The following is a 25,944-nucleotide window of genomic DNA, read 5'->3' as shown; positions in this document are numbered from 1 at the left end:
CATTTACTGCAGCCAGAATGGTGAAGGTATTAGGGCTTTACAAATATGACTCTTGCAAGGAACCCACAGGGTTCAATCAATTAGTCTGTGATTATTATTACTTCTGTTGTTATTACTAGTCCCAGCAGTCTGGCTGTTATGGTAACCCAAGATGCGGCCTATCGTACTAATCCTTGCCCCTTCCCTAACCTTAACCTTTACTCTCTTAATCAACATCATATTCGGAGCAAGTGGGCAAAATATTGACATGTTATCTCTTGCAGCGGTCAGTGAGAATTTGTCTTTACAAAAGTCATTTGCGCGCTAGCATATGTTGCTGCTGTGCTGCAGTGATGTGTTGGCGTGTTTGTTTTTCTCTTCAGACTTCTTTGTTTGTTTTTCCATCTTTGTCTGACTTGAAAGTAAGAAGGACATTAGGCTTCAAACTGTCATTATGAATTGTGGTGGGAATGACAAACTATAGATTTGGTTCTCATAAAATACAGCCTAATTTGACACACACACAAAAAAACAATAGCCCAGCCAGACAAGTTCCTATTCCAAAACGGAAAAAAACCCAAAAACCGCTTTTCTCTTCTCTAATGTTTAATATTTAACCCATCTGTCCTCAATTCCTAAAGTGTCTACTGAGAAGTTTCATCCAAAAGCAAATAGAAACTGGACGGCAAGATAAAAGAAAAGCACGAAAACATGGAGGCAAGCAAACATCAGAGTGAGACAAAGATATTTCCTATGCAAAGCTTGCACACAATGTCATGTGTGATAGCAACGAATCCGGTCCAAGTCACACGCAGGGGGGGTTGGCGGAGGAGACAGAAACGAGGTCGGTTGCCTCCATCTTCCAATGATCCCTCCCCCCCCCCCCCCCCCTCTCAGCTTTGATTCTGCTGATCCAGTATCTTGCCATATAGCAAGGGACACAAAGCAGATTTTAGCTTTGGGATAATCTCATTAAGAAACTCTAACCACCCCTAGTGGAGTGGCGGTGTGTGTTTGGGGGTAGGGGGCGACTCAGTCTGCACCATGCCAGAGCCAAGCTCAGGGAGGCAGGTGTAATGTTACATAATTAGCCTCTAAACAGTAAAAAGGAGATTATTGCAAATGGCCTAGCAGCCAGCACATGCAGTGGACCTGGTCCCGGAAGCCTCGACGGACACCCCGGGAGCCGACGATGGAAAAAACAGCAAATGTGTAAAGATGACTTGGATTGAAAGAGATTCAAAGAAAAGATAGATTCACCAGAATATTGCAAATATCTCCAATGGCTTTATATATGGCTTTGGTAAATGTCTCCACCCTTTCCTTTTAGTTACTTTTGAAGGCCTGGGTTTTGTGCTCCCGCTGATATGTCTTGTCAAGCACCAGCAGGGGCTCGACTGTTGCACAGCAAAGAAGAATTTATGGAGTCGGCCTGATCCATGGAGCCCACACCTAGTCACTCATAACCTCAGTTGAGGATTACCATATCAGATTGTTGCCATATGTAGCACGGCGCACCACTCCGGGATCTGACAGTGATCAACTGCTAGCTATCACCAGAACCATCCAACAGATTTTACTGTTAGAAGTTCAAACAGTGAACGGAGTCAAATAAGTGATTTCGCATAGATGTACAGTAATTTGCCATCTTATCCACCCAAAAGTGCTCGGTGATGATCTCAAAGTGTGCAAGGTCAGAGCAGGTCAGGACAACGGCGAAGCGTCCACTGGCTCTCGCTTATAAAGTTGGATAACAAATGAGCTTCGGCTCTTTGAACCGGCTGACCACACAAGCCTGGAAGAGTCACGAGCGGTCCAACATGTGGCAGCAATAAGATGGTCCCTGCCCTTCCAAAGACATGTGGGAGATTCCGCATTCCAGCGAGGCTCATTAAAGCTGGAAAACAAATCCAACAAACATTACCCCCCCAGGCTCAAACAAGCAACATGAAATATGCACAACAGGTCATGACAACTGGTGCCTGCCACAACAATTTTCATTTATTGATTCATTATTTCTCGGCAGCATCCTTAAAGTGTATCAGTTCCCAATACCGGGATGTTTTTAACTAAATATTATATATCATAATATAATATAATGTAATGCAATGTAATATAATTAATATAATATAATTAATATACCGTATTTTCCGCCCTATAAGGCGCACCTAAAAACCTAAAATTTTCTCAAAAACCAAAAGTGCGCCTTATAGTCCGGTGCGCCTTATATATGGACCAAATTCCTAAATTCAAACTGGCCCGAAGTATTGTGTCATGAAATCAATCATAAGTGGCCCGCTGAAGACTATGAATCATTATTTTATGATTATAAAGTAATTTGTTTCGTCTGAAGTTGAAATAAAAAAGATAAAATGGAGAATGATTTGATTTGGATTAAAAATCTGACATGATGCATTAATGGTGCGCCTTATAGTCCGGTGCGCCTTATTTAAGGATAAAGTTTTAAAATGGGCCATTCATTGAAGGTGCGCCTTATAGTCCGGTGCGCCTTATAGGCCGGAAAATACGGTAATTAATATAATATAATATAAATATATATGTATATAATATGTTAGGGCTGTCTAGGTTAGTCAAAGTTTTACCCATGAGATTAATTGTAATAATTTAAAATTTAAAAAAAAAAAAAACGTTTTATTTACTGTGGACTATAGCCATCAAACTTAGAGAGTCACTGTCTTATAGAAGGACAAACACAGACTCAAGGCATGTTTGTTTGCATACTGTTTTTAAAAGGAGGTGACACGTAACTGTGTTCATAAAAACCACAACAACAGACAGAGCCTCAAACGAAGACTTGGAACGATTGCTTTCACTTCAGATTGATAAGAACTCAATGAAATCAAAAAGCCCGAGGGCGAGGCCGGTTTCTTGCTGTAGCAGACAGCTGGCATGATTATTTTCAGCTCTTGAGCTAATCCTCTCTAAATGTAAACTGGAGAAAAATGTGCCAAATGGCTTTCCAGACTGAAATTTGGACTTGCGAAAGATTTAAATGAGTTTTATAGAAATGTTTGAGGCATTATTGGAAAACACACTGAGACAATTGTAATTACTTTTCAGCCTGTCACATTTATAATCATTATCCCACATTTTAGACATGCCAATTTTTGACTCCTGTTAACCGATGCAGCGACGAAGACGCCACATAACATACACGGTTTCTTTTCTTCCCATTGGCCATGTTTTGATGTTCTTTCATCTATGTTTACGGGCATGCGATATTTCATATGCGGCTTTGTGACTGGAAACGCTTGAGTCGTGCGCACGCCATTCAGAGGTGGCCCACTAAGAGCTAATCTACTTGTCAGGGTTGACTGCCAAGCACATCAGCCCACACACTTCACAATATGACTTTATTCATACTGTAGATCTGGGACATTAACCGTCTCTGCCCACCAGAACACAACATATGCGCCCACCACTTAGACTGAAAGAAAACTGCATTATCAGCCTACAGTATTTGAGTAATAAAAAAAAAAAGGGATCATTTACACCTCGCAAGACCCTCATCGCCTTAAGACGATAACTTTCTTATATGACTGCACTAGTTTGGGCTTTGTGCGACGAATCCGAGCCTTTGTGCGGATGTTCGTATTTCTCTTCAATAAACCCGCTGCCAGGAGTACGTTTGAACAAAGCACTTGAACAAGTCATTCAGTCTGGAGGCTGTATCATTAAAAATAAGGAGGCCTGGGGGGTTTTGAAGTAACGGAGAACTATCATAGTGAGTCAGTGGAAGCATTAAAAGAAGGTAATTAAATGAGTCAAAGCCCAAATTAACTTTGGGATGAATTTGTTGAAAAATGTAAAAACAGAAGCACTGTGGATGACCTGGAATCATCTTTGAAGACTTAACGTCCTAATCTGGAAACAAGAGATTCATTTGATCAGACTTATGGGCTATTGTTCCACATGCAAAGCCTTATTAAGTTTGAATAATAGCCGCCTCATGGTCATTTCATAAATCTCCAATAGGGCAGTGACCACAGTTGCTGGCACGTCATAAATCAATATCAGCAAAATTGGAAAGCCACAAAACACATAATGGAGAAAATATGTCAAATATTGTTTCTTTAGATACAAAAATGGAGTAGAGGTCAAAGAGTCAAGGCCCTCCCAAAAGCATCAAGTGTAACCTCTTGAACAATTATTTAGAGAGTTATAACTGCTAGATAAAGAAGAAAAGACAGACATCTGCAACTGATTAAAGCCTACAAAAGTATAATGAGTGGGAGGAAGCACGTCAGGTTTGCACACAAATTTATCGCTGGCTCTTACGGTTATCTATTTTGGGGAAAATTCACATGTTATGATACTTTGGACTTTAAAATTTGTTCAAGACTGGAATGGAGGAAACCCTACATAATATCTAAGCTATTCAAGTCAAATAAAAAAAGTATGTATAGAATGTTGCTGCTGAGTCACAAAGCTTGATTGGTTGTGACTTGAGCAACTGTGATGTCATTTTTAGTCGACAGCAAGGAGCAAAATGGCCGCCCCACGCGATGAAAACAGGTGGATTTGACCTGTTTAATTCCACAAACAAAACATTATTCGGAACACTGTGTTTCGACTAGTTGGGCTGCACAGAACGTTTTGTTGCAAAAAACGTTTGGGGGTTGATTTCCCCTTTAATATAATTCCTACTGCAAAACAGTCTTTATTTGTGTCACATTTAGGCTCTAATATTGTCGGGGAGAATGAATATATTTGTTGACTAACAGCATGGATAAAGCCCTTAAATATTCAACATTTTTTAATCTGGTTTAATATTTCCACCCGTTTTATGCAAATTGCAGTCTATTAGCATAATCCCATTTGAGAATACATCCTTTTAAAGTGAAAGATTATAACCTATTTTTTAAACACATAAATCAAACCTCATATTGAAATGGTAATGTTTTAAAGTCTCCGTGCTGCGCAGGAGAGAAGTGCATTTCATTAGTGACACGACACGAAGATACAAGTCGAAGCTAAAAACCCTCATGAAGAAAAAACCCTTGCAAATGAGAATGATGCAGTTAAAAAAATAAAATTGTGGTGTTTTGATGAACACGTGGCCCGTGCACATCTTAAGTGCTTCCGACGGTATCATGTTTTCAGTTAGCGATGCAAAGAGGAGCGAGAGAGGGTAAGACATTACATCCCGGCATTAAAGTGGAAACGAGGCCTGTAAAAGCTTCATGGAGATATCGAAGGGGATAAAGATTTGAGAAAGGGCCATTATGCTGCTGAAGTGGTTAGGTGGGGGCTTCTATCTCTCTCTCTGTCCCTCTTTATGTCTTTCTTGAACTTGGAAGGAGTTCAGCAGGTTTGAACCTGCAGTCCAGACAGGCCTGTGGAATGCGACTGCGGCCACTCAAGCCCGTCTGACCTGCCACTGTAGCGGCTCCATTTCACTGTGCTTACCTAGCTACTCACTTACAATGGGACTTCAACTTTATCTCCCCTTGTAACACAACATTAACTGCCAAAGAGCTGGAAATGTATTATCAGCCCGCCCCAAAGCTTGGATTGCTTCCCTTATAAATACGATCATTATACCAGCGCTAATCCCATTAAATAGATCATTTTGCAAATATCTCAATCCAATTAATAGTGTTTTTTCCAGGGTGTGTAGCAAACATTGCTTTGTAGAAAGATGACATGCTGTGACTCCTCTTCTTTGATACTCACTTTCTTTGCGGCAACCGTATTAGGAAATCGAAAGTGGCCCTGAATCACTCTTCCAATTATTTTTGGGGGTTTCACCGATGTCGAAAAATGAATCGAGTTTAAATTAGCATTGCAATGTCGTAAGATGCCAGTTTTACACTACGAAGGCCAAAATCTGGAAAAAAAGACTTAAAAAAAATCTGTTGTTGACCTTTTTTCCACCCATTATCCAAATGGCTTATTCTTAGAAGGGTTGCGGGCACGCTGGAGCCTATCCTAGCTGATTTTGGGAAGTAGGCGGGGTCCACCCTCAATCGGTTGCCAGCCTTTCACAGAGCACGAATAGATTAAGAATCCACACTCACAATCACACCTAAGGACAATTTAAAGTAGATTATTTCTCAAAATTGTTCAGCCATATAATTTAATCTATGAAAGTACTGTAACGCTTTTAGCTGTACAAATTAAATCGTAAGGTTTGTCAGACTACGGTATTTATGTGTTGTTTCAAAAACTTCAAAAAAATTGGGGGAAAAAAATCCGAGTTGAAAAATTGTTTCTTTACAAAAAGTCTGGATGGAACATCCTTATGATGTCCTCTTATAAAAATCCCTGCCTGGATTTGGCCACATAAGTATTGAAATAATTGCCAGATGGTTTGAGAAATTAACCAATTTGGGAGTTAATCCAAACGAGTTTTCTAAATCATTACCATAACTCATCAGTGAACGTGTCCTCTGTGTGCCCTCCAACTTTAAAATGTGTGTCACTGCATTGACCACATCACGATTATTAGTCATATATTCTGAAAACTAAAACTATTTACAAAAATGCCTTGCACAAACAACTTAACCGCAAAAAAAAAAAAGGAATTTAAACCTGAACTAATTCCTCTCGTGTGCTACAGTACAAAAACACAATTAAGAGCAACAATGTTCAAGCCAGCTAACGTTAAGGGAATTAAAAGAGAGCGCCTATTTTATACTAGTTCTTTTTTTGACACTTCTACAGAAGCAAAAACTTGTAACGTCCATCTCAATAATTTGTCTTTCGCTAATAAAACGAAAGTGCGAACGGAGAAAGGGATGTCAAGATTGAGGTTGGCCGCCCTCCCTTGCCAGGTCAAACTCTGGGGGTTAATACCTGGTGTCTGACACTGCACATAAACTCTGCTGAGCTCATCACACTAATTAAACAGACACACATCCTCTCGGAGCTCCGATGGCCAATGGCTGCCAGCTAAAAAAGCACTCCATTCATGAAGGCCGAGCTCGAGAAATGCTACCTGCAGTTCTTCGGTTTGATTAATACCAAGAACAATGGTGCTCTTGTAGCACACCGAGCGCACTCCACTTGGTTCTGCTTCACCGCTTGGGGAGACGGGACTCAAACGCTCCCAAGTCCAACGACTCGTCTGCGACCGCCTCGGATCTGGATAAGCTAGTCTGGCGAACGACGGTTTCCCGAGACAAACGACTTTTGCAGTGGATTTTTATTAATGTTATTAATAAATTGAATCATACAGTGATTGGGTAAGAGGCCTAACATACATCCACAAATTAGCTCCAAGGGATGAAGACATCAGGTCTATGAGAGTGACAGCATAATATTATATGTGTCAAAACTTAGGCCACATAATTAATTGCAGCTCTCGCTGAGCTTTACCAACACTTTGCCAATATTCAGTGCTTCAGCTTTATCAAAACAAGGAGACAAATTGCGCCCGCCACCTGCGTAAGTCTCCAAAGCTTGACAACTCATCTCACTTGCAAATTGTAAGCGTTTTAGCCTTCGACAAAGATGTCTGGCTAGCCAAGTCAAGACGTGATGGGTCTTCACGCAGCTACGTGATACTTTCAAAACAGTGGATGGCGTCAATAATAATGGAGGCAGGAAAAAGAGCATGCAAATTCCTGACGATGGATGACAGGCCGTACGGCCGAGAGCAGCGTGTCACTCAAACGCGACGAGCTGTCTGGAGAAGTGCAACACAATTATCTGCGGTGAACATACGTTTGAAAAATAAATCCAGCTGGCTCAAAGCCAAGCTGGGTAGTTTATAGAAGGATTGACTTATGTGGAATATTTCCTCATTGATTTTTTTTTTTTGTCTAGTCAGTAGATTAATAAAATGTAGGTGTCTTTTTGTAATTACGTATATACAAGATTATTATTATCAGACGACTCAAATAATACTTAACTATTGACATTTTCAAAATAAAACATGTAAAAAATAAGAAGTCTGTTGCATGTCCACTTTGAAACAATGGGATCATAGAAAAAAGGGCAATAAAAGTATAGTTTGCGCAATCCCACAAGTGTTTTCACTTATTCTGACTGATTAACCCGGATTGAAGATGCGTGAGGTCACAGGTCACGCATCAATAAGAATGATAAATGCATCAGGAGACCCACGTAGTCAAATTCTGCTAAGGTGAGCGCCGAGGAAGCAGCGGACACTAATCATCCAAAATAAGTCAACTTCCAGAACGATTGAGAAAAGCTTTACAAGCATTTACAGACATTATTAGTGTTGCTGAGCTACAAACAAAAGACAATTGTACGGTGTACATACAGTTAAAATAGTCAAGCATTAGTGGTGGCATGAAAAAAGTTATTGCTTGTGTTTATAAGCGCATATATAGTTGTCATTTTTAAGCTTTTTGATGCCACGTGGTTAATTTAAGTCTTCGAAATAGCATGGTGTGATTTTAAAAAAAAACACACACAATTTAGTCAATTTAGTATATCAATTTAGTATAATTTAGTATTTTATTGTTATTTATTCCCCCATTTCTGGTTTAGTAGACTGATAAAAAAAAAAAATGGGCGTAAGTCGAGTCTCGGGCAAAATACTGTAGATCACAAGGGTCAAACTCAAAGCCCGGGGGCCAAATACGGCCCGCCACATCATTTTATGTGGCCCGTGAAGACAAATTGTGCATCAAATTTCTGTCATTACTAGAATTGCAAATTGTCTTCACTTTTAATATTATCTTTTCTTTTAGATATTTGACCAGTATTTACTCTTCTGATTTGAAAACAAGTTATTTGTCAGTTTGTTTTGTAGCTTTTACTGTATCTAATATGAGGTGCTCATACATTTATTTTGGTTGACAGTCATAATGGCCCTCCGAAAGAAGCTGCGACTACAATGCGGCCCGCGAAAAAAACGAGTTTGACACCCCTGACGCAGATAATAAATCCCGAAAAAAACAGCATAAAGAATATCTCAATTCAAGTTAGCAGCTGTAGTGCCCAATAATAATTTCTGTTAGAAGACCAAGCTGTCATGTTATTATTGGCAGTGAGTGTCACCATAAAGTGTCTATGATGCACCAGAGAATGCAGCTGTGGAAAAGAGCACCCCCAAAGCTGCCACTCAAAGACATTGGCACACTTTACTTGATCACAGCCCAAACACGTGAAATTCTCCTCTCAAGCCTGGACTTGTTTAGTTGCTGGCACATAAAGGCGTCACTTCCATGTATGCCAGCTGAGCTAAAGGGCACACGTAGGTACACAATAACGTGTACCCATGCCCTCACCTTGTCTACCTTGGCACTTTCCGAGCTTGGTGGAAAAAATGTCCCATTCCAAACGGCAAGTCAAGGGCCAGACAACATATTCATACATCTTAATTGGTAATAATGATGCCCGTTTGGTGCCAACTGTCTGATGCCAGTGGTTGTGTTGACTCGACTCCATTTTCTGTTTACCTGCCACTTTCATGAAATTTGTTTGGAAAAAAAAAAATAGGCCAAGGGATAATGTAGTTGGGGAAAATACAGATGAGACGGTTTCTGACACACAACCCTAGTTTGTTTGGATTTATCTTTTTTCGGAAAATAATCTAAATAGCTGTCCAAATGATTCATTTTAGCCATCATAAAAAAAAAAAAAAAAAAAATGCACAGATTTGACTAAATAACATTTGTAACTGTCATTATAATATTTAAAAAAGGTATTTTTTGTTGTTATTCAACATTAAAACAAGAAAATGTGTTCTCTGTGACTCTGGTGGTCACAGAGTGACAGAAAGATGAGGTGACTTTTTTTCATCTTTGCCATGCACTCCTAGCGGTTTTGGTTGAATTTCAAAAAGGTCCAGCAGGTGACTTAATATGAGCCCAAATATACTCATTATAACTTGAGAAAGTTACGATTGAGATTTTTGTTCGTATAATTTTAGGACGTAGACACAATTTGTTCGCTTTAGGAAGCCTCAATCAATTAAGTGACGGGTCAGATCTGGCCCCTGGTTTTGAGTTTGACGCCCATGTCATAGATCTTTTTTTTTTTTTTAAAAAAGGCTTGCCACAGCATGATGGAGGTTTATGTGATTCAAGGCCATGTAATTTATATGCAAACATGTTTAGATCTGTCCTGAGCCATTTGAGTACCTCACAAGCAAACACACTTTATAGAGGTAATGAAAACAAGTTGCATGGAGTTTTTTTTTTTTTTTTCTTACCGTGAAATAGGCTACAGACTTCATGACGGTTGGATTTATGGCCTGGTAATTCCCCCTCTGGAGTAATTTGGCTGGTACATCTGCAGCTTAGCAGCATTCCAGCAGGGCTCCTCTGTGCTGTGAAGTCAGGAGATGACTGATTGATTGATTGTATTACTCTAGTTTTAGTATGGCTTTAGCAAGCTATTGCAGTAAAGTTTTACTGGGATCTATCCACTGCAAAGTAAACTGTACTTCACGTAAGCAACCTGTGTGATGCTGTTAGCCTGCTTGATGACCATGAATTAAGGTTGCAGGAAAAAAAAACATACTGGTGAAAATGAAACACCTTCACCCACACAGTGAAAAATTGGGACAGCTACTTTCACAGCAAACTTAGTTTTCTGTAGTAATCAGTGCCCTTTTAAGTTATAATATATAGATATATATAGATATAAACTACTGGATCATTTTGATAATTTTCTACAGTATTGTATGTACCTTAATAAATGAATATATAATTTTCTTCACTGCTATTTTTAAGTGTGCTGAAAAATAACTTAAGTAATTGATTTTAAAAAAATGGAAATTTAAATTCACAACACATACAATGAGTACAACACTATTGTAGATATTTTTGGGGTAATCATCACCGTATTGAACATTAGCATTCTAATTACATGGCCCTCCCTCAGCAACCAATCAATTAAAAGATTTTAGACAGCTTTTGTATTGACTCTTATGCCGTCGACATTCGATGGTGGTACCCTTTGTGATCTAAATGAGTCGGGGGGGCGGGCAGTATTTGGTGTTGACACATTGTGTCTTTCCACAAGTTGTCATCTGTCTTTGTTCACTTGATACCAGACGCGTGGCAGCTATCAAAGAGACAATACCTTCAACACAATAGCTAACATTAGGATCGACAGCACGTTTGACACCTGATTTATCCCAAACACCAGCTGAGCTTTTTAGATGGGCAACAAAAGAGTCCCGCTTTGGAGAACAGGGTGGAGTCCACGTTGGGGAGTTAACCTTGACATCTGGCCCTCGGTCCATCCAACAAATTCAGGGCGGCTGGCCATAAGAGTCTGCTTTTCTCTTGAAACACCTCATCCATCTGCTGAATTTCTCCGCAAACAGGTTTCTCCATGACTGCCTGAGACCATCCCATCCCATCCCATCCACAGACGCGTGCATGGTGACACTGATCCCCCCCCCCCCAGTATGACGCCCATCCATATTTAAAAGGCGTGCGTGCCGCAATTGCACATTCGGGCTCTCCTGTATCCACAGAACCTTACTTTATGGGATATTTACTCAAATTACAGCAATATGATATAAAGCACATAGGTTCTAATTTAGGATGGCACTCAGGTGACACGTGCCAGCGTTGCACAAGCTGCCACGTTTGTAATCGGAGCCGGTGATGTATGTCTAAAGACGACAATGAGCTTGCCAATTAGTGGATGAATACAACAGGCGATACCTAAATAAAGCCCAATTACAAACGTATTTGTGTTCGGTGTCTTCCAAGGCAGATGATGACTTGAAAATTTAATCATGACTCATGTTAAGTGAATCAGCTGCGTGAGCACGGCTTCACGTATAGTTGGCCGATTATATCCAATATGCAAAGGTACGGAATTTTTTTAACAAAATAAAGAGCTGCTTTAAGGTAGATGAAAACAAAAGTCAGCATAATTACCATCGTTTTTTAAATAACTATTAGAATACATTTTTGGGAGGATAAGGACTCTCCATAACATTTTGTAATTCACTGTAAAATAAAAATGCACACTTCATGCTAACAAAAAAAAAACAAAAAAACAAGAGAAAGTGGGTCAGGAGGATTTAGTGCGACTTTATTGAAAAGGACAGTACAATCTTGCCTTTCAAAACATCCAGAGTACTTTTGGAATTTAATTACAGCAGTAGTAATAATGTTGCTTTCAATGATTTTTATTTAATTATAAAGTACAAGTATTCTTTTGAAGGAGACAATTGGCACTTGACATACAGTCAGCATTTCTCAATGAGCCTACTTTTGCCCAAAGCTTAAAAAAACAAAACAATTGTGTTCTTAAATCCCCTTGCACCCCCACCCCCCCCCCCAAAAAAAAAATCAATACAACCTTGTTTCCAAACATGCTGGTTTAAAAACCTCAAACTGGCCACTGAAGGCAAATATTAATGTAATATGTCAGTTTACTACAACTCCGACCTTTCAGGGAGGTCAACTTTACACGCTGTACAAGCAGTTGTGTTTAATAAGACAAATTGAAATTAGATTTTGCCAGTTATACAAGAAGGCATAGGGATGTTTTTTTTTTGGGGGGGGGGGGGTTAACAAAGGACATATTTAGGAGTTGCTCAAATTTATACAGTCTGTGTAAAACTGTCGAACAGTGCGGGAAAAAAAAAAATTCTCACCACTAGTTCAGCTTCATCCAAACTTAATCAACCAAGAACAATTCTACACATGAATCAGACATGTCCATGAGCCTGATTCTTAATTGCTGTGTAAAATAGTAGCGGATTTTATAGGAAACATCACCTCGGAGCATATTTAATGTTTTGCATATTCAAAAAGCCGCGCTGAGTTGGATGGAAAATATTATGCAAAGAAGCTGCTAAGAAGAAGTATAGTAATGATAGTCACCCCCTTTCAGTGTGGAGCTAGTAAATGATTTAAAAATGCTCTTCATTTTAGATTTACGTACAGCCGTTTGACATCTACCAAAGGACCAAATTATATTACAGCATAAAGCAAATGTTGCAATCAAGCTAAAAGGCAAAAAAAAGAAAAAGACAGTCAAAATGAATTCATTTCGACACAATTGCTTTCTCTCATGTGAACTAAATCCCCTTCAGCGTCCAAATGTGTTCAATGTTTAATGTATCTCATCTTTAGTATTCATATTTCATCATTTGAATAGAGCAGATAGCTGCTGTGTGCCTTCACTTTGCAGGCACCTGGTGGGAATAAACATAAATTACATGTTGTCTATCACATGGATAGGAATCTATTAGGCTTGTAGGATCATCTTTAGTAATAAACATGCCTGAGCTGTAAAATAATTTGAATTCCTGAGAATGAATTTTATATCGCAGTGTGACGATTACATTGAATGAATAATAGGTGGGGGATTTTCTACAATTAGAAATCCACAGTGGATGCCTTTTCGGATATTTTAAAGCACAATAAAATGAAAAGTGACCTATAAATCAACTAAATAAAGGGGTGTGACGTTACAAAGATTGAATACAATAGGAATATAACAAGCGCGGAGGTAAGGTCCATTTCAACTTGCTAACTACGCGTACACGCTTAAAGCAGTTAAGTAGGAACGAGTGTGTGACGAGAGGTCAAACTAGAGCATACATTAGAAGGCAATCAGTGAGGGGATTTTCCTAAATGGAAATGATCTACATTTTAAGTACAGTATACATGCTAAAATGGGCTATTGTTTAAATCGTACATGCAGCTTGCCACCATTATACCGCAATTGTGTAGTAAAAAAAAGAAAGTTTTCTTTGGAACTAGGCATGGGACGATTGTACCTGTTTGATGGTTTACCGTGATTTTAAATAGTCAAGATATCAATTTCCACTAAAACTTTGTCTTTTTTCAAGGGCACAATACGATTGGCTGCTTGCAGCTGAGCACAGAGGGGAGGGCCGAGTTGTAACAGTTTTAAAATAAATTGGGTTCCATGTTCAAATCTTTTTAGAGGTATGATTTTAATACGCTAATATTACAATATTTTTCTCCATACCATCAGAAAGGAAAATCATCCCATGCCTATTTGGAAGTAGAAAATAATTGAAAGGCAACATTGTTGATCTTCTACATATGACACAAGTGAAATACATTCACTAATAAAAGAGTTTGGCTTTCTGTACGAAACCAAATACATTCAGGTCAAATAAGGACTTAAAATGGCAGCAGAAAATGACATTGCTTGCCACAACAAACACAATTTCACCTGTGAATTTGGTATCATATGTAGCAAAGTTGGAACACCTCCAGCAGGAATGAGAAGAAGGAGAATCGAATTGTCAAATGTAACTTTGGCTTTTGCCGATACAACACATGCTTCAATACCGCAGCTACTTCCCCAATGTAAACCTAAAGATAAGTGCATACGCCTTTATTGTAACTTTTCCGCACACAAAATATGTGCTGAGGTCATCATTTTGCTCTGATTAGAATCAGCAGTGTCATTTAAATTGAATTTGATGAAAATGCAGCGTCAAATGAGTTTATGCCTACAAATTCGGTGCTTACTGACTTTGGAGGGAAGACATTATGATATTGATTGCGTTTGGAGGATACACAAAGAAACGGGCTGGTGATACAATACATAGCCTACATACAAAAAAAAAAAAAAACAATTTCCACAGATTAGGATTACACATAGTTGTACAAATCCATAATACAAACCGTTTTGTACCAGTGTAAAACCAAAGAACTCATTTGGATGCAGTAGCAATCTGACATATAGTACTTAATACATTAGTATTCAAATGTAACAGAGTTTCGCTATCATCAATCGTACTTTTGATTGTAAAGGATGTGAGTAACAAATAAAAAAAAACATTCCCCAACGTCATTCAAAGGTGAGACAGAATGACATTATGGAATTCCATTCCAGCATAACATCCAGCAAAATGCTTCAATTAGGATTATTGCACTTTATTTCCAGTTCAATGATTTCACCCTTAAATGATAGTCTTCACAATTAAAACAAAACTATGCGCAATTGAGGATTAAGAATGTAGACTTTGTTCATTGATAAGCAAGAGAGGATAGCAAATGTGAGGACACAGCTCTGACTAAACGGTAGCAGGCTTAAGATGTGTGCTCGAGTGTAAACGCAAGTGTTACAAACGGTTTCATTACAATCGCTTTTTAATTCCGCACCTTCTAGTAAACATAATTCGGGTTTCGTTTGAACCTCATAGATAGAAGCCAAGTGTGCGACAGGAAGAACGTTGCCTCACCGGTGCAAAAATGAAACGGAAATTTTGATTTAAATGCACACAAATGAGTCATTTGGTTGACGTACCGAAAAAATGCACAGTATTGGTCACGTTTAACAGATGGAAATATGTAATTGGATTTAATGAAAAAACAAAATTGTGTTCTATTCTATCTACTGCCCCACTGGTTTTCATCGTAGTCAATCGTCGGCACTTTTCACTTCTTATTGAGTTTACCTGCCCTTTTCTTAGGCTCGTAAGGTGTCCGCAGTATGCTTGGTGTTTCCTCCATGACACGTACCAGCAGGTTATCTATGTAGTCCTCCAACTCCCTGATGTGGGCGTCTTTCTTCTTCACCACTTCTTTCTGCTTGATGAGTTCCTGTACCACTTCCTCGAAGGACAAGTTTCTATAGGGTGCCGCATTCCGCTGCATCGCTTCCTGGAAACGGAAAACCGATCCTAAAAAGTTCTTTCGTCCAAACGTGACATTCAGACGGCAGAGTTCTATTTTGGTCCGAACAATTTCAAGTAGTACACTCGTCTTGATTTGAAATATACTTTCGATGACGCCAGTCCTGGAACAGACTAAGCCATACGAGGACCGGCACCATGGTCCTGTTTTGGGAACTCTTGTATGAGAACAGGAGCCGCCATGATTTTTTTAATGAGGGAGCATTTTATCGCCGTAATGCAGGTCATCCTCCCCCAAATCGATAGCGCCGCAAAGGCCCGAGTCTGTTTAACATACCGGACTTATCATCCCGCACTCCCATGCCTCAGCAGTCAAAGACCGCTGCGGAGTCAAGACAATGCCGAATGGCTCCGAATTGGACTATTTGCCAGGTGTCTTATCGCTTCATGAGCACAAAGGCTACTTAGGAGAAGAGGGACACAGGCCAGAATCAAAAGTCCCAAAGATTTTCACGACTGAAGATTAAAATTGCATCGAATGAAAAGATACCACCCTCGGGCCCATTTGAGACAAAAAAAGGGAAACTGGACAAACATAAGCGAATAGAGGTTGGGTGTCGCGAGCGTACATTGTTTTCGTCCGATGAAAGAAACTTCAGTAGCTGTTAGTAAAGATCTAGATTTGACCATAACCCGGCAAAGTAACGACGACCGTTTCCCAGACGATGGGTAGTTGAGAAGATAAGGCGTACGTTTGCCATACTCCAGTTGTGTCATTACCGTTTCTAATGAGCTCAGCTTTGAGAATTTAAAAGCTTCATCCTTTGAAATGTGTGTGTTATAACCCCCCCACCCCCCCCCCCCCCCCCCCCCCACCCCCCGTGCATGTGGTTAATTAAGGCCTTGAAGAGGAGGAAATGGGAGCTGGCGTTTCTTGCAGCCAGTGCGCCATGTGCAGAGGGCACATGTGTGGATAATGACAGACCTCAACACTCGCCGAGAAAGGTGACGAAAGCCATTATCGGCATCCTCGTTCTCATTTAGGCCTCCCTTTCTCTTCCTAAATTGCATGTGTCGTCGAACAAACATTCGAAAGTTTCGGACAATCGAGACATTAAATAAGATAAGAAGTATTGTGATGTAGTGTTGCCGTGCCGCTCACACAATTGAACTTGTGAATATTTCACTTTAAAGTACTTCATATTCAGGGAAGACGCGATATGAGTGTGCAGCCGCTAATTAGTCGAATAGCACATCTGAATTTTTAGAGGCCACGGGGATCAATGTCACCAGCTGCCGCCTCAAATGAGACTCGAGACTTGTTCTCCATTACAAACGTGTCAAAATTCTACAAGTCCGTTCTTGCGTTTGCGGCTGACGGCAAAGTGACAACGTGAAGTTGTGCTCGGTGTCTCACGTTTTTCGAGGCGTGGCTCTCCCTGCTCCCTTGGCCCAGGGTAAGGTCTTCATTTCCCGTCGACCTTTTGTCACTGTATCAAACAAAAGGACAGGTCAGTAAAATCCGATTGTTGTGCTTTAACATTAAACGACAACTGCGATGTTTGAAATGCGTTTAATTATGCACCGCTCCGATATATTAATGCGCTAAATTACGAGTGACCAATGAGCTACTTGATGATAAAGCCTGCATTTAAAATGATGGACCTATAAAGATAAGCGGTTAATTGAGTGGTCTATCGCTCTAAAGAATCTCATTATGTGATGCTCAGAGGGCTCTGTTATCAAGCCAAAGCTCTCTAAAGAGCTTCTAATGACACCTTCCCTGCAGATGAAGCACGATGTGGTCTCGGTGTTCCTCAACTCTCGATGGAAGCCGAGAAAAGACATAACATGGACCGATGGAAACAAAAACACTTGAGTCCATGAGAGACGATTTCTGAGGCTAATGAGAATACTGTAAACATCCTGTAGATTGGACGCTGTCAACCTGTCTCATGGTCATGGGAAAGAAAGATCTCCAGTTCATAAAAAAAAAAAAACATGGCACTGTATCAAACATGATCATGTACCTTGCTTTGTAGTTGCTGAAAGGGTTAGCGGGTACTTGCAAGTCTCCACCAAAAGGGTTCGGGGATCGCAGGTCTCCAGAACTGCCCGAGCGACCCCCGTTGCTGGTCTTGCGACCATCCTTCTTTCCAGTCATGCGTTCCAGGAGGCTGATCTTCTCCTTTTTCTCTTTGGACTTGTCCCACAGCTGCCCTTGCTCTGCCTCGAATGGGTTGCGGTTGCGTGGGAGCGTGGCATACTTTTGTGGCAGGTTGTCACTGATATCAGTAAAAGGGTCACTGTGTGCCTCGTTGTCTTGGAGGCCTGGTACCTCGCTCTGGGAACGCCTGTGAGGACCAGCTGTACGTGGAACCAAGAAGTAAGGTCATGGCATATTTAGAGGCCTTTAGAGATTGCAGACATGGACAAAATGGTACCACTTTGTTAAGATAGATCAAATGAATGGAAATTCTATTCTATTCTTCTAATTTGGTCATCCCTCATTTGATTTATCTGGACAAATAACTCGGCATAAAATTCGCCGAGGGGAGTGTGACCTCTATAAATTCAAATCAAAACATTTGCTACTCAAATCTACTCACCGGTTTCTTCAATGGAATTCATTGAGTCCAGTTTGGGTCGAAAGTGGGTCCCAATGAGATCGGACATGGAATGGGCCGCAGAGAGTTTCTGGGCCCCAGAGAGTAGCGACCTCTTCGGCTTGCTTTCAGGCTGGGCTCGTGCTTGCGAATGATAGTTTGGGTCCAAGTCGCATGCCGCAGAGCGAGGTAGTATGGCTGAAGACGTGTCACTGTCGTGTTTGCGACCCTTCATTTTCACCTTAAGTTTCGAAAAAGGCGAGCGGGGCTTCTCTTTCATGGAGAGGTCAAACATACTGGCGGTCATATTATTCCGCATGAACTGGATGCTGACTTGGATGCGTCCTCGCTCCTTGAGCTTCTTTGATGGCTTGGACTGCAAGGTATACCAGCTAAAATGAAAATGGAGAAAGCTTAGCATATTCAATGGGGACATTTTATGAAAAAGAAAAATGATGACAGGATTTATCTCTGTTTATGATCCATTTAAGCAGAACTCAAGATACAAGGTTAATTTGAGCATACTAATCCAAAATCTTGACATCAATTCAGAGGCTGAGATCCTTTGATTTCTGGAGAATATGTCATTCAAGACCAACATTATTCATTCTAAACCATAATATAAGAAATAAGATGTTTGTTGAATAGGAGTATTTCAGGCTTCCTATTCATTTAACCTCCCTGCGTTTTCAACTGGAAGCAATGGGATTTGTGCATTGAAAATAAAAGTGGCATTTGCACAAATCTGCCCTTTGTTCACAACCGCAAAGGCAAGCAACTGGGGCATTGAATCGCAGGGTGACCGGCCATTTCATGCATTGCTAATCTGTCATATCCTCTGTGTTAGAAGGACTCTAAGAAAGGACAATCCAGGAAGCTGCTATTAATAAAACATGTACTGGACATCCCTAACCTTTTGCCATCAATCAAAACGCAAAGAACTGACAAATCTAATGGGAAATCACCAAAAAACAATTGGCATTGTATTTTTTATTTTTTTGTGAGACGGTAGAATCTGGTAATGAACTGCAGCTGATGAGTGCTATTCTAAACCATGAAGCTCGTGGACCCGGTAGCCCGGGTCCATTTCCCAGGCTGCACGCCACGCTCAGTCAGATCTTCAGCCACAGCATGCCGCTGCTACGGGGCCGGCCGGCCGGGACTGCGGCTCGAGTGTGTCTCAAGGCCGAGATAAACCTCCCTGTGCTTGGAACCACAATCCGCCAGCTTGGCCCCTGGACCGCTGGGAAACTCCTCACAATCAACAAACACAGGTGTGCGATAATTATGGGCTGCCTGCTCAGATATCGAGACAGTCTTTCCTCCCCGATAGGTCAGTTCAAAAACATCACAAATGAACCGACGGGGAAATGTGGTCATCGTATCCGGGGCCCTCATTGTCAGACTTGCCTGCGGTGTGGGGATAGGTCAACATGGGTCACATCCATTAGCAACACTCGGCCTAAAAAGGGCCACAATCTTAACGTGAATCAACTCAGGCGCAAAAGGGGGGGGGGGTGTCCCACTTTCGCACTGATTATAACATATTGCAATTCTCTAAACTGATAGGCAGGGAGGAAGTGCTAATGTATTTCCATGTTGGAGAGCTAATTAACACCAGATCCAATTCAATTGATCTGTTCCTGTTTCCTTAATGCAGGGTTAGGCAACAGCACGTATGTATGTCATCAGGGGCAAATCAACCTAATCTTCTAGTTTATTTTGCAATTATTACACAGTTGTTCTTCAGGTTTTTGGAAAAGCAAGTTTTTTTTAGGTCTGCAACCTGCGTTTCATTAGTCTTTCATCAGTCAGTGAAAATAAAAATGGAAGCCAAGAAAGCACTTTTTTTTTTTTTTTTTTTTTATTCCTTCCACATTCCAAAAATATACCATGTTAAGTTCATTGAAGACTCTAAATTGCCTCCTGGCTAAAGGCAGCTGGGATCGGTTGCAGCTCACCCATGACCCAGATGATTGTCTAATATAACATGTTCAGCCAGCTCCACTAGTTTTGAACTAGCCATTTAGTGCTATTCATTTGAAGAATCTCGCAAAAAAAAAAAAGGTAATAAATATTTCGATTCTTTGCTGACAGTCCAGAAGATTCGTATTACATCCAAACCGATCTACAGCAGCATCTAATGCTACATTGCTCCTACTAAGACAGTACTTACTCAGTTTTATGCCGCTGCTTGTTGTCAAAGATTTCGTTGAGGTTGATGGACCTCTGACCCAGGAACTTGTCCAGCCCGACCAAGGACCGATGCATAACAATGAAGCATAGCTCATAGACTTCTGGGTTGCCATCCAAAAGTAACCCAGGCAGCTCAAAGGAAGCTTCTTCTCTCCAGACAGGGTTTAGTGTCTTCTCTGCCACTGATGTGGAGTACTTTTCTTTGCCCAGCTGGATGATAGTATATGCATCATTGGTGCCATTTTTGCCCTTTGGCTGTAAACCAGAAGCTTGAAGAACCGTGGCTTGGACATGAGTTGGAAACCACTTTTGAGACTGTTCACCCAGTGACATTGTCTGTACTGCTTTTCAATGGTCGTATTATAAAAATGTGTCGTGAAAAAAAATATTTAGTTATTCATGTTATTGTTACAACCCTAAAGTCATAGAAAACAAAGCCGTATTTCATAAGGCCAAAAACCCAGGAATCCAAGCCACTGCTGAGTCATCTGGGTGGGAAAGGGGGAAAAAAAATATATATATATCATGATCAACACAGAAAAAGAGAAATACAAATGTTTCTAAACAGTATCACTGCAGGTAACATGGGATTACTGTACGACTCTTAAATTCCACTCGATAATTGAGTATATAAAAAAATAAATAAATAAATTGTTGTTGGAGATAAATATTGGAATGTTGCAAATATAAATATGAAACATGATTCCTTTTAAACTGTCAAAGAACATGCATAACCTTGCATACATATGAGGTTAACATGATTGCACCATCATTATACCACAACATGATGACGACATCCTGAGATGCATCATGGTGTGTCCTGTCAGCAAACTGTGATGCAGCAGGTTTAAAAGCATGGCATTGTTTCATTTTATTTAAATGGTTGTATTTGCAGAGCTTTTAGTTCGTCAAAACTATTCAATCAATTAAGGAGATTTTTTTTTTTAATTTAATTACATTGTTATTATCATAACACAAGGTGTGCTGGCCTTGAAATGAATCGAATGACTTGTAATTAATGAATAACACAAATATGTTAACCAAACAATTAAAGACATTTGATGTATTAACGCTAGCAATTAATAGAAGCTAACAGCGATTCCAGATTTGCCATTGTTTTAATCAAACAAGCTAAATCACATTAGCTACAAAAGGCTAACTGCTGTGCTAAGAGTTCTAGAGATTCCATGGATCAGTGATTCTTACCTCGGAGTTATAAATAGCGATCTTTCAGTGCAACATTTTCGGGCTCCATTAATGCAGGTTTTTGTTCTTTTTCACGGCAAATGACTGCGAGATCATCTTAGTTGAAGCTGCAGTTGTTGCTCTATGCTGACAATTGCTGTCGATGCAAGCTTCACTTCCTTGTGTGACGTCACTTTCCCTTCACGCCGGCAGAAATGGAGGAAGTACAAGATAATAAAAGAGACGGCTGCTGCGATAAAGCCCACGCCCATAACAAACATTAATTTTGTATGCGGAAACAAAGACATGCAGCAAATAGTATCTTATTATTTACTGCTTTGATGAATGAGTCATTCTGTAACAAGCCTAGATTCACTCTTTCGAGGTTGCACAAGATCAACAGTGATTTAAACAACCGGAAATTAATTTGGAGAAACAATATTTTCCCCCTCCTTGGTTTTGTATCAGATCAACTTCTGTTTTTATCTGAATTTTTTTTTAGCAAGTAAAAGTGTAATTTTTCCATTTCCTTCTATAAGTGTGAGTTCATGTGAACACATGAGTGTGTGACACGCTGTGTGTACTTTATTTGAGAGCAAAATCATACAAACATCGTAAGTGCTTATGTCTCCTGAGTGGGACATGGAGGCAGAGATAAGAGGTTCCCTTGAATGAGCACAGATGTGATTGTCAGCCCACTTGACAAGTGCATCTTAACCAAACACACCAGACTGGTGCTGCTTCCACCACCATTGTGCACACAACCGGCCTGTCGCACTGGCTAGGCCATCTATCAAATACTGTACTATAAATTGTTTTTATTTATTGGACATTTTGTTTTTACACACTGGCTATAATCATCTATCAAATACTGTACTATAAATCTGATTGATTTATTTGCACCTTTAAAACGAGGCGCAATTTAACCAATTCCATCAGCACACACGTCATTTTTTGGTAGAAATATTTGATTAGCTGATGTGCTCGGAAGTGTTGCGTTGAATTGTATGACGCAAATGTCCAGGTGCGTGCTTATCATCCACACAGGTCATGGCACTCCTATGATGTGATAATAAGTCAAACACCTTCATATACCCTCCACAGAAACAAAATACCAGCGCGCCACTCCTTTGTGAGATAAAACATGAAAGACGCGGCATTCCAACATCACCTGTATCCTTTTATTACCATGCACTGCCAGAATATAGATTGCCGCATTTGAAAATACAATCTCAGTCTATAAATTAGGCAGCGGTATGGTATGAACTCACTCACTCACAAGGTCGTAAACTGTTCAACATATACGTTTTGGGTCCACATGCTCGACCATATTAGCTGAGGCCCCTAAGGGTTGTCATCCTCTTTTGTGCATGTGGTTGTGGTTGAAACCATATTATTTAACATTATAGCATATATGTTGCATTATATTGTGAAAGTAATATCCAGCAGCTCTATATTTTATCCAGCGGTGGGGGGGGGGGGGGGGGGGGGGGGGGGGGGATGGCGCGGTCCTAAATTTATGCTTTGAATGTGATGTACAAGTTCTGTAGGACTGACTGATTTAATAGGTCTTTAACTTTTAGTTGGGCGATCAGTTTAAATCCAGAATAAATGTCAATGAAAAAAAGGAGAGAGGCACATAAATCACGTCCTCTTTTGCTTTCAGGAATGTTTTTGTGGAACTTCATTGATATATGGATGCAGATGTGCGACTCTCGCGTGAAAAGCGGAGCTATCACTGGCCACGAAGCCAGAGCCTGGTGACTCCCTAAAAGTCTTCATTTCCACCTTTTAACCTCAAAAAGAGTATGCAAGGGGGCGGGGGTCCAAATTTAACTGTCGTTTGATCATATAAAAATGCTGAAATTTGTGAACAACAAAATTTGTTAAACTGAATGCCGTTTAATGAGCGGCAGTAACTGAGTCTTGTGGGACTTGTGAAATCTACTAAAAATTTCTGGGAGAAAAAAAAAAATATATATATATATATATATATATATATATATATATATATATATATATATATATATATATAAATAATATATATAGTAAAAAATCTTACAATTATTTTAAAAAGTATTCATATTAGAAATAGCAATTATTCAAGATTAAGATAAACTCATTGGATCCCAAATAATATTTTAAAATACATTTTCAAAACAGATTTGCACATTTTGATCCAGCTATGTTTACATCGCTGAAGAAGCTATACAGTATCACATCTTGCTGGACTTTACTTCACTTTATGCACAGTTTAGGGGTCAGCAGGGTCATGTTTAGTGGGGCAGGGAAACAGGTGTCCGTCCAACCTGCCATCCACCCACATCTGTATGCCCTGAGGTCAGCCCAAACACAATGACATCATTTATCACAACTACTTGGGAGGCAATCGCATGTTTGTCAACAAATAGAACCTACTAACCCCAAATAAATGTCGCTTTAGTCTAATACTTTAATCATCCTCCAAAAATGTTTTCCTGAAATGTTTTCCGGCAATAAATCTAAATTATGATTCAAATGTCTTTCATATAACCATTAGTATGTAAAGTACACCAGCATGTAAGTGGATAATAAATGGGATAACATTTGCATGTAATAAAATCCTCATCATGTATATGAATTTGCAGAGACACACACCTTCATGTTACGGAAAAATAGAGCCGGCTGTAATACTTACAAGCTTTTGGGGCTAGAAGCAGAATGGAATGGCTCTTTACCAATTTCTAGGCTATAGGCATCCCACACAGCTTCTCATTTCATAGCATTTTTGCCTATATTAAATCTGAAATTAACATTTTTTTCTCACTCATAAAAGCATTTTACTCAGTACCAACATTGAGTAAATGTCTCAAATGATTCATTTCAAGGCACAGGATTGCGCATAAAACAAGATTTCTTTCACGCACTCTCACATGTGATCATCATATAATATTTCATCCAACACAATGAAAATATAAATACACACACCAAATATCACATCATTTCTGACTTCTGAAACATCTAAAAAAAAAAGAGAAACAAAAGGAGAAGAACAAGACCAGGTTCCTTAATTTAGCATTAAATACACCATTTTTATTTTTGGAAGGAAAATTGCGTTGTCATACGTGAAGTATCAAGTTTAGCAGTATATGCTCATTCAGATAACAAAAGGCAATATCTCCTCTTTTATCCAGAGGCTTATAAAGAATTATGACTTGCATGTGTGTACTTTATAAGTGTGTGTGTTGCTATGAGTCACCGAAAAAGTCTCAATCAACTTTAGGTATCTGTAGTCATCATTCCCCAGAGTGGTTCCTCAGTCAGGTCAGACATTTTGTTGGTCTTCCAACATCCTTCTTGCTCTCCTTACCACGGCCAAAGCACATGTCAGAGTTACACTGTCCTCTCCAAACACTTATATATGAAGTTAACGTGTCTGCCAGATGTTTTGATTTGAACAACAGCATGTTAAATGCACTTTCAGTCCATTTTATGGACAGTTCACGTGGATGTATGTATTAATTGATAAAAGTATCTGCTTGATGGTGACACCAGATCATTTTTGGATTCATCTTGTCAGTGTGACAACAAAGGTCAAGGCCAGTGATGGAAAGATGCTCTAATACTGTTTCATTCTTGCGTTATATCAGCCACAAAAGGTTAGTCAGATGACATTAAGCGAAGCGGACATGTTTGATTGGCAATTTGAGGCTCATGACCTTCTGTGATGTACAATTGCTGCTTCCTGATGATATTTAACAACTCCTTTTAGAATCTCTTCTCACAAATAGTTTTGTAGTTATCTCTTACTTCTTATTCACAAAAAGATTCTTGGTGTGACATTGTGGGGGAAAAGTTTCAAATGATGAATAATGTGGATCTGATGACTGTTCATGTTTTTGTCTAGTAATTGACCAGTTTTTTTCTCAACATTTTGGATTTCAGTGTGAGTTTAAACCATTTTTCTGATGCGTAGAAAAAAAAAATCAGATTCTAATGTAACTTTTACCACAAATATGCGATTTTCCATCACTAAATGCCAATTTGATGCTCATCATACTCATATACTCTAGCGCTATTTAAAATACATCAATGCAAAGACGGATTAAATATTTCTGTATTTTGCTCGTCATTTATGAAATGTACAATTATTGCAGCTGCTTATTGGCGGGACTAGAATTCATTGTATTCTTTCACTCATACATTTTATATATATTATATATATATATATATATATATATATATATTTAGATATTTAGATATATATTCATATACATATTTGTGTGTGTGTGTATAATATTCATAGTTGCATACACGCACACAGACACTTGCACAGTTGCTAAATGTGCAACAGAAATATTCTGTATAATGGGCACGCACATGGCTGGCAGAGCTGCACCCCGTCTCATATTTCATGCAATGTGAAGGACTAATCCATGAAATGTGTGGGTTGGATGATTAACACAGACA

The 25,944-nt window shown here is 39.6% G+C and overlaps 1 protein-coding gene across 1 annotated transcript; it reads right to left on the bottom strand.

Annotated features, from left to right (window-relative positions):
• Positions 1–11,952: 11,952 nt before the first annotated feature.
• LOC133158169 (rab11 family-interacting protein 2) lies at positions 11,953–21,707 on the bottom strand. Its single transcript, XM_061285152.1, has 6 exons — positions 21,517–21,707; positions 20,291–20,798; positions 18,118–18,506; positions 17,539–17,875; positions 16,926–16,998; positions 11,953–15,536 (listed from the first exon to the last, which is right to left on the bottom strand). The coding sequence occupies exons 2-6, from the start codon at positions 20,641–20,643 to the stop codon at positions 15,312–15,314; spliced, it is 1,377 nt and encodes a 458-aa protein (XP_061141136.1). The 5' UTR covers positions 20,644–20,798; positions 21,517–21,707; the 3' UTR covers positions 11,953–15,311.
• Positions 21,708–25,944: the final 4,237 nt, after the last annotated feature.

This window comes from Syngnathus typhle, linkage group LG8 (assembly GCF_033458585.1).
Source record: "Syngnathus typhle isolate RoL2023-S1 ecotype Sweden linkage group LG8, RoL_Styp_1.0, whole genome shotgun sequence".
NCBI lineage: Eukaryota > Metazoa > Chordata > Actinopteri > Syngnathiformes > Syngnathidae > Syngnathus > Syngnathus typhle.
This window is presented reverse-complemented; position numbering and strand designations above follow the sequence as displayed.